General features: G+C 39.5%; 1 protein-coding gene and 2 non-coding genes across 3 annotated transcripts; 1 reads left to right on the forward strand and 2 right to left on the reverse strand.

The window, feature by feature from the left end:
• The first annotated feature begins 876 nt into the window (after nt 1-876).
• exosc9 (exosome component 9) lies at nt 877-6,083 on the forward strand. The gene is made up of 12 exons (XM_061090562.1): nt 877-1,043; nt 2,013-2,107; nt 2,280-2,399; nt 2,541-2,643; nt 3,275-3,412; nt 3,663-3,745; nt 4,171-4,303; nt 4,461-4,549; nt 4,642-4,788; nt 4,909-5,096; nt 5,322-5,400; nt 5,486-6,083. The coding sequence occupies exons 1-12, from the start codon at nt 978-980 to the stop codon at nt 5,535-5,537; spliced, it is 1,293 nt and encodes a 430-aa protein (XP_060946545.1). The 5' UTR covers nt 877-977; the 3' UTR covers nt 5,538-6,083.
• Nucleotides 6,084-6,941: 858 nt separating this feature from the next.
• Nucleotides 6,942-7,013, reverse strand: trnaq-cug (transfer RNA glutamine (anticodon CUG)). Its single transcript has one exon. It is a non-coding gene; the product is annotated as a tRNA-Gln (tRNA).
• Nucleotides 7,014-9,592: 2,579 nt separating this feature from the next.
• On the reverse strand, nt 9,593-9,664 carry trnaq-cug (transfer RNA glutamine (anticodon CUG)). The gene has a single exon. It is a non-coding gene; the product is annotated as a tRNA-Gln (tRNA).
• Nucleotides 9,665-10,295: the final 631 nt, after the last annotated feature.

Here is a 10,295-nt window from a genome sequence, read left to right on the forward strand (position 1 = left end):
TGCGTTCACGTGCCCCCGTTATAGAAACCAATAGTAAGTGGGGATGAGCTGAGCTGGTGATCACAACTGGTCACAACTGACAGAGATTTGAATGAGGCATTTTGGAGTTTTTATATTATATAATGTGTATTTAAAAGTATCATTCATACGTCCTGTATAGGATAAGATAAGATAAGATGAGTAGTAGTTGAGTTAAGATAAACTCGAGATAAACTTGATTGATCGCACCGGGTAAGGTCCCTTGTTACAGCAGCAGAATGAGGTAGACAAGAGAACACACGAAAAAGAAAAACATCCTGCAACAATAAAGACAATTTTAAAGTGTAATAAAGATAGGATTCACCTTTCACTATAGACAGAAATATTGTAGCGAAAACATTATTTGTGTAAAGTGCAGTGGTACATGATGATTGAACATGTGGGTTAGGGTTAGGGTTAGAGCAACCCGAAACAACCACATTTTGCATAAATCCATTCTGTCCATTATTTTATAGTGAAACAAGCGTTATAATATGTGATGTGCATTCACATGTTCAGAAATCCTCTAAAAACAATTTTTTTTAAAAGAGACAAATTCTAGCTTTACGATGAGTCATTTAATGCACCGGAATCTCACTGTGTACGGCTGAAGTCACCGTGATTTCAAAGTAAAAGCTTATTATTGGTTTATACTACAGTATTAGTATAATAATAAGCACAACAACAACAATAACACTAGCACGGTAAGAACGTAACCTGGCTCATAATGAATAAACTCACGCAGGTTAACTCAACAGTAATTTCAGTCTATTCGTAACACCACGAATAGACGGGCATCAATTTGCAAGCTGCAGCTGGCGTTACCGGGTATTGCACTTCCGGGTTAGAGTTCAGAAAACATTGATGGCTGCTCCATGCTTGTTGGAGCTATAGACAGGTTGAAGCAGCGCTGTGGCGAATAAGTTTATTTGAATACAGGTCGAGCCACTGCAGTCAGGATGAAGGACACACCTCTGGCCAACTGTGAGCGGGACTTCCTGCTGAAAGCCATCCAGGAGAAGAAGGTCAGCAGTTTTCACTACGTCTCTTCTCACTGGTCCTGTTTACTACAAACTGAACCAGTTGACTTGTGCACGCGATACATTTACTTCTTTGAATCTACAAAAGTCAGGTTTCTTCCATAAATACACTTATTTAGAAACTCTTGGCTATTTATATTCTATTGACTTTAAATAATATATATTTGTATTCTCTTGTCTACCTCACTCTGACCTGCCTGCTCCTGTAACGACTGAATCCCCCCGGTGCTTGAATAAATAAAGTTTAGTCTCATCCTATCACTCTTATCTTATTATATTCAGGATAGCAAATACATTAATTCTCCGAAGATATTTGGGTTTTAATCACTCAGATGCACACAGTCAGCAGATTTTTACTCTAGGTTTGAGAAAACTCAGCTAATAAAGTGTTATATTCACCTGGGAATGTTATACAATGAATTGCTCTTGCACAGAGACACGGGGTTGTTGTTGTTCTTCACACTGAAGAACAACAGGCTCAGGCAACAGAAGGACTGTGTTTAATACTCAAGAAATTAAAAAACTCTTAAAACTGTAAATGCAACTTGTCTTTACTATGCAGATATTAACTCTGTGTGAGCAACTTATTTATTTTGTGCACAAAAGATAGTAACTTGTTCCCATAGGATAACAACTCTGCACACGTAAAAAACGTTTGAGAAGCTTTAGTTGTCTTTGACCCATACTCTCATAGTGTGTATACTTTTATGGTGTTGGTCATCAGTGCTTAGTATACTGTATACTCTCTCACTTTTTTCTCACATGCTATTGTACAGTACAGTTCAGACTATCTACCACAATAATATGTAGTGTTTTTTTTGTTGTTCTCTGTTCTATTCTTTTATATGTAAGTACACTGACCTGATTCTGATGTCCCGTGCTTCATTTAGTGCCTCTTCTCTGCAGTTACAAAGTTTTTTTTTTCTTTCTTTACCACTGAACTTGTCTCTGCAGCGCCTGGATGGACGACAGACCTACGACTACAGAAAGATAAAGATCACGTTTGGCACAGACTATGGGAGCTGCTTCGTGGATCTGGGGAAAACCAGGTACATAGGATCAGATCTTTTAAAATATTTTTGAGTTTGCCTGATGAATCAATTACCTATTAAAGGTCAAACTTCCATGAGGTTCCAAATGAACAATCTCCATTTCCAATTCATATTGAGAATTCAGTCTTTATTAAAAACACTATTTAACATAATGTGATGTGCTCCACAGGGTCATGGGTCAGGTGTCCTGTGAGCTGGTGGCTCCAAAAGAGAATCGACCAAATGAGGGAATCATGTTCTTCAACATCGAGCTGTCACCCATGGCCTCACCAGCGTTCGAACAGGGCAGGTTAGGAAAAACTATAGAGATTGTGTTTGTACTTTACTACATTTCATGCTGTATAGGACTTGTACTGTCTGAGTTTCAGCAGATGGAGCTGTTCCTGCATGAAGTGCCCATCATCTGTGTGTTTTTTCTTTTCCCCTCCAGACAGTCAGAGTTATCAGTGAAGCTGAACAGACAGCTGGAGAGATGCCTGAGGAACTCCAAGTGCATTGATACTGAGTCCCTGTGTGTGGTGTCTGGAGAAAAGGTAAAACACACACGCACACGTACACGCACACACACAGTATGTTACATTTTAAGGAAATCCATTATAACATCCAGCATAAACCAGATAGAGTGATCAACCGTTTATATGGATCAGAAAGCTTGGGAGAGAATCGTTCCTATACACTTACTGCTCCTCTCTGTGTCTCTGTGACAACCAAGTTGAGCCAAACCGAGCGCGCCCCGCCATCTCCTCTGGCTCTCCATACTTTGTCCAGGTTTATACATTCTGTTGTTTTCACCCAGTCGGAGTTAACACATATGTTCGATGACATTGTTTATGGTAGTGAGTTTGTGTTTTGGTGTGTGTCAGTGAAAGAGAGTGAAAGAGAGCGACTCGAATCAGGACGAGTGTGTGTGCATACCTGAGTGTGCTATGTGATATATCCCATATATTCAAAGCCGCCGTTATCTTTCCCTCAAATCCTGGGATTATCATTCAGAAGCTCCACAAGTTGGTTATAGTAATCACTTGCTTACAGTCTTGGATTTGGCTGGGGGCAAACGGGATCCCAGCAAATAGTTTTCCATTCAATCTTTTTGTCAACACATGCACACAAACAAATAAAGAGAGATGTGGTAATGATTTTGTGTGTGTTTCTGTGTGAGATTAGGTGTGGAAGATCCGAGTGGACGTTCACCTGTTGAATCATGACGGGAACCTGATGGACGCTGCCAGCATTGCAGCCATCAGCGCTCTGTGCCACTTCAGACGCCCTGATGTCAGCATCCAGGGAGATGAAGTCACAGTGGTGAGTCAGCAGCAGCAGCCGCAGACAGAGTCCCTACGTTACCTCCCCAAACTGTGATTTTACTGACGGTACTTACAGTGGTACCACAGATAACCAGTGATCAATCATGAACTCTGCTTTGTTTACACATCTTTTTATGGCCAAACACAAACAGATTTAACGTGAGAACAGTTTTCGTTTCACAGAGATCTTTTGTTCTTCTCTGACCTTGTTGTAATTTTTGTATTTGCTCTTTGTTGTGCTCCATCAGTACAGTCAAGAGGAGAGAGACCCTATTCCTCTGAGTATCTACCACATGCCCATAAGTGTCAGCTTCTCCTTCTTCCAGCAAGGGTGAGGTGCTTCAGTCAATTTTAATTCCACACTGTTCAGTGATACAATCAAGAATAATATCTCCGTGTTCGAATTGAAAGGAAGTAAAAATAAAGTTTATTCTCTTGTGCTATTTCATCATGATAAGTGCTCTACATTATAAGCAGACAGAGCTGTAGTTATACAAATGTACTCAGAAGTCATGAACTCAGGAGAATCTCCACAGCAACCGACTCTGACATTTGCATTCTCACTCACTGCCCTCTGGAGAATGTCAGGAGATCATCTGGAGTTCAGTGCAGGTCATAAATCAGCTATATAGAGCTAACTGGTCACTGCACTAACAAAAATACAGTGCAACTACAGCTATTTCCACCATATTCTCATATATTGAAAATATGTTTAGAAAAAGATAACATTAATAATATGATGAATTCATTTTACAGAACATATTTGCTGGTGGACCCCTGTGAGCGAGAGGAGCGGGTGATGGATGGCTTGCTGATGATCGCTATGAACAAACACAGAGAAATCTGCTCCATCCAGTCCAGCGGGGGCATCATGCTGCTAAAGGACCAGGTGAACGGACTCTGAATATATGTGTTGTGTAGTCATCATAGAAGCTGAAGTCAAGAAGATCAGTTGTGTTCCAGAGGAGTTTTACTAACTGCTATAATTCCAGGAAAAGCTGCTCTCCACACACACTTCATGTAAATATTTGTCTTTGGTGTTAAAGGTTATGAGATGCAGTAAAATCGCCAGTGTCAAAGTGTCTGAAATCACAGAGCTCATCGGCAAAGCCCTCGAGAATGACAAGAAAGTCAGGTGAGCAGTAGCATCTCATCTCCATACTAAAGAATGAAACGCTGGACACTCAGGTGTTGAAGATAACAACTCTGAATTTTAAACATTTCCAGGAAGGCGGGTGGTAGGTGTGGTTTTGCAGAGTCTATTCCTCTGGACCGAATCACAGCTCTGAAAATGGACGAGACTCCGATCGAAATGATGGACGTGACAGAGAGGGCCAATGACATCGTCGAGAAAGCCGAGGTTTCACCTCAGATGTATCCTAAACTGAGTCTGAATAACAACTTAAGTTTATCAAGCACGGTAATGTGTCATTATTCTTTCCCCTTCTGATGCTTTGCCTGAATCCACTAGTAATCCTTAACCACATGTACCAGGGCACAATCCCCGGCGGTGCCCGTCCCAGGTGTGGGGCAGGTAGGGCAGGGGCTGCAGAACACCTGGGGCCTGGAGGATGAGGAGGAGGAGGATGAAAATGAGGGAAGTGATAACAGTGCTGAAGAACAGGAGGGAAGGGTATCACCGATGGAACAGGAAAAGTATGAAAAAGAAGAGCGCGATGGAGGTAATTATTTTTTTAATCTGATTTTCATGTAAACATTATATAGATAAACAAGAAAAGAACCTCTATGCTCACAAAAGTTAAGAAAGCAAAGCAAAACTCAAAAATAAGCGTCTCCCAAACATATTTAAATATTATGTATGTTTAGCTAATAATACATAATTATGAGGTATGTTTTGTTTTTCGTGAACATGAAAACATAAATTGTTAATTTGTTATATCTTATAGGAGATGTGGTTGAAATATCTGACAGCGAAGAGGAGGAAGTGGTCATACTTCATCCAGAGAAACCTGACAAAGCTCCTAAGTAAGCCAAGCAACCTATACTGTATATATATTTAAACACTGTATTTGGTTACGAAAAAAGGTCACGTGTTTATTTATTTTTTCAGAAAAACAGAATCCAGTTTGCACCAGAAGGCATCAAACAAGAAAAGACAATAATGATGAATTAAGGAGCCATTTGTGCTCATTGTACTCATGTGCAGCAGTGGCTCTGCAGTAGGGAGGCTGAGACGGCTCACACAAGTACATCACTGGGAAAACAGATGTTGACAATAAAACAAGTTACTTCGTGGATGTATGGGTCAAGTGAGCTGTCATTATGGTATTCACAAATGACGGCTCTATGACTGCAGTAAGGAACTCTGCTCATTTTAATGGTCAACATCCATTGTCGCTCACCTCCGTGGTGGTTGTGTCCTTCATGCTCACTGATAATACGCTGGTGTGAGATGTCTTGGCCCCCGTACTGCAGCACCTCCTCATGATGAAGACCATCCTGGTTTGAAATGATCCGTCTGCTGTAACAGAGAACTGGACTCAAATATATATACATCACAATGTTGGATTGTTAACATGAGAACAAGTTTACTTCTATTTGAAGTCGTTTGGTTCAAAAGCAGATTTCCTTTACAAACTCGTATGATTTCTTACTCCTGTTTTTTTAGACTATGTAGAAAAAGTGATAATTAAAGAAAATACTCTCCACTTTGATGTGTTGCAACTTTTTGTAGAATTTTTTAAGTGGTGTATTTGGTAAGAAAAATATTGTCTGAGGTTCAGATTGTTAATTGAGAGAAAAGAGAAAATAAATAAATTTTGTTTTTTGTAAGATTTTGGATTTTGCTCATTTCTTTCCTATGTTGTGTTTATGTTGCCAGAAAGCCCAGTTAGTGGCTGGAATGTAAAATATTGACAGCATTAATACCGGACATAACCTTTAAGGGGTAGTTCACCCAAAAATGAATATTCACTCATCTACTCACCACTATGCCAATGGAGGGGTGGATGAGTGTTTGAGTCCACGTAACACTGTATTGCACAGTTACTGCTGTTCGTCTCACAAGTATCTGGAGAAAAGGAATCTAATATGGATAGTTAGGTTTCCATCACAGTTTTAATATCTGAAACAGCAACATTGTTTTTGAAATTGAGTTGATCCTAAGCATGATGTAAGGTACCATGCTCTGCAGTTTCTGGATCAGAAACTAGGAGGAGGATCACACAGGACATTGTTCCAACACGGTGGAAATTATGCTGTTTTGACACTGGAGCCACGGTATGGAGGCCTCTTTTTCTGTAGTTTTTTTTTTACAATTGAAGAATTGGTCACCAGTTACTTCAAATGGATGATGTTTAAAGTGAACTTTAACAACAGAACTCTGCTTTATATTAAATAGTATCAACGCAATTTCAACCAGCTATTCACCAATGTTGCAAGATGGGTAAAAGGTCTGAGAAATCCATTGGAGTTTCAGGGGTAAACAGCGTGGCAGCCTAATTCAATACAACTGAGTAAAGTCACCACTTCTTCATTTAAATGAGGTCATTCACCAAAGAAAAGTCAGGTTCCACCGAGATTTGAACTCGGATCGCTGGATTCAGAGTCCAAAGTGCTAACCATTACACCATGGAACCGATATGACGCTGGCACGACGACCAGGTTTGTAATATTAGTATTATATTCCTTGGGCACAGTTGGTTGATGATGGTATGTGATATGTTTCACTGTCACTGTGCTGAACACGTGACACTGAAAGCACAAGGGAAAAAGTATCTCGATGGGAACAATAACATGCTCTCATAGGTGTACTGTGCTGTAGGGCATGTTAGATTCCGTTCACCAGAAGAACTGTGCTGAGCAAAACACAAACTGATGCACATCGGTCAGTTGTTTCTACATCATCCAATAACGTTGAGTCAAACGTAAAAATGCCATTGGCCCTCTCTGTCACGTCCATCATTTCAAATTTAATGGTCAATTTCAATTGTCGCTCACCTCTGTGGTGGTTTTGTCTTTCATGTTCACTGATAATACGCTGGTGTGAGACGTCTTAGCCCCCGTACTGCAGCACCTCCTCATGATGAAGACCATCCTGGTTTGAAATGATCCGTCTGCTGTAACAGAGAACTGGACTCAAATATATATACATCAAAATGTTGGATTGTTAACATGAGAACAAGTTTACTTCTATTTGAAGTCGTTTGGTTCAAAAGCAGATTTCCTTCACAAAAAAACTCTTAGGATTTCTTACTCCTGTACTTTTAGACTCATGAAACTATGTAAAAAAAATGTGATATTAAAGAAAATACTCTTCACTTTGATCCACTATGTTGTGTTTATGTTGCCAGAAAGGCCAGTTAGTGGCTGTAATGTCAAATATTGAAAGCCATACTTGAGTAAAAGTACAGATATCTTACTTGAAAGTGACTCCGGTTAAGGTAAAAGTCACTCGTCAGAAAATGACTTGAGTAAAAGTCTTAGAGTTGCTTATATTAAATGTACTTAAGAATCAAAAGTATCTGGTGTTGAAATGTACTTAAGTATCAAAAGTAAAAGTACAAGTACCAAAATTAAAAAATGCTAAGTGCTTTTTATAGTAGGCCTATACAGACACAAAACAACCCAAAATTGTTCAGTTCAGGATTTATTTCAACTGACTGAAAAATTATAACAACACAATGTCTATAATGTATAATTTTACAAATTTTGAACCCGAGATGCTGAGGTTAAAAAAGTTTTGGACAAGTGCATCTGAACTTCTAGAGACAACAAAGAATCAATACAACATAATAAACTAGTGCCTCTTGATCTTACTTAAGAACACTAATAGACCTGCCATTAATAGACCAAATTAACCTTTTGTGTCTATTAGCTGTATTTTGTAACTGCCTGGATGTTTACCTGCCTGTGTACCTGCCCGCCAGCTTGTCCACGCATCTACATGTAAGCCTGTTTATTTATCATTAGACTATCTTCACTGAATGGGCCTGGGGTTGTGTTTGCATTTGTTTCCAGCAGGGTGACAATACACCTGTAGGGTATCTTGCCTCTAGGGACGACAAAGTGAAGACACAACCCTGCTTGAAGTTGTACACATTAGCCAGTTTGTACAATTCATATATAAAGACTCAACAGCTTCTAAGTTTTGTTGAGTCAGCACAAAGGGCGACTAAGGATTGGAATTGGCAATATATAGATATATAATATCTTTGCAAAAATTATATTGGCATTATAGTGAGTGGAAAACTGGGCCTGATTACCCAGGGTTCCATTTGGCGAGGTCCATTAAAAAACCTGAATTGTGTGCGTGAATATGCAGTAGTCCACGACACAGTGTTTTTGTTTTTGGTTGTGTTGGCTGAAAGTTGTTTTTGCGTTTGCTTATATAATTGGTTGTGTTGTTTGTTTTTCAATCTCGACTTGCTTTAAATCTGTTTGTTTTGTTTACGTGGACGTTGCGCCAACCTCCGCTGCTCAAGTAACGAGCCAGTTTTGAGAATGTAAGAAGTAAAGTACAGATATGTGAAGTACAGTAACAAAATATTTCTACTTTGTTACTTCCCACCACTGGGGGTAGTTCACCCAAAAATGAAAATTCACTTATCTACTCACCACTATGCCAATGGAGGGGTGGATGGGTGTTTGAGTCCCCGTAACACTGTACTGCACAGTAACTGCTGTTCGTCTCACAAGTATCTGGAGAAAAGGAATCTAATATGGATAGTTAGGTTTCCATCACAGTATTAATATCTGAAACATCAACACTGTTTTTGTTTCCTGAAATTGAGTTGATCCTAAGCATGATGTAAGGTACCATGCTCTGCAGTTTCTGCATCAGAAAACTAGGAGGAGGATCACAGTGGACATTGTTCCAACACGGTGGAAATTATGCTGTTTTGACACTGGAGCCACGGTATGGAGGCCTTTTTTACTGTAATTTTTTTTTACAATTGAAGAATTGGTCACCAGTTACTTCAAATGGATGATGTTTAAAGTGAACTTTAACAACGGTACTCTGCTTTATGTTAAATAGTATCAACGGATATTTAACCCAGCTATTTATTCACCAATGTTGCAAGATGGGTAAAACGTCTGAGAAAACCATTAGAGTTTCAGGGGTAAACAGCGTGGCAGCCAAATTCAATACAACTGAGTAAAGTCACCACTTCTTTAAAGTCGTCGTTTGAATGAGGTCATTCACCAAAGAAAAGTCAGGTTCCACCGAGATTTGAACTCGGATCGCTGGATTCAGAGTCCAAAGTGCTAACCATTACACCATGGAACCGATATGACGATGGTAGGTGACATGTTTGAGTGTCAGTGTGCTGAACACTTGACACTGAAAACACAAGGGAAAAAGTATCTCGATGGGAACAATAACATGCTCTCATAGGTGTACTGTGCTGTTGGCATGTTAGATTCCGTCCACCAGAAGTATGGAGGACCATACATGACATAAGTATGGAGGACCATACATGACATAAGTATAAATAAATAAATAAATAAATGTAGAAATAAATACAGAAATAAATAAATAAATAAAAAAGGAAATAAATTAATTAATACAGAAATAAATAAATAAATACGTTACTAACAACAGAAATAAATAAATAAATGTCTTAAATATATTTGCACATTTATTTATTCCCTGATTTATATTTTTCACGTTTTCAATCACCTTATGCTAATGAGAAAGGCGGGCCTAACCGCAGTCTCATGCAGGATTGGTCACAGGAGTGTAATGATCCAGCCTTTCAATGCTGACTGGTGTCCAGTAGCTGTTTGCAGTGTTGTGCCAGTTCACGTCTCGTGTTCTCCTGAGCACAGGGAGCGAGCAGAGAGGAGGAGGAAGCAGAAACTCCTGCTCGGAAAGAAACAAGCCTGCAGCTTCTGCTCTGCCCATGAAGCAGCTGATC

Source organism: Limanda limanda, chromosome 2 (assembly GCF_963576545.1).
Source record: "Limanda limanda chromosome 2, fLimLim1.1, whole genome shotgun sequence".
NCBI classification, from domain to species: Eukaryota; Metazoa; Chordata; class Actinopteri; order Pleuronectiformes; family Pleuronectidae; genus Limanda; species Limanda limanda.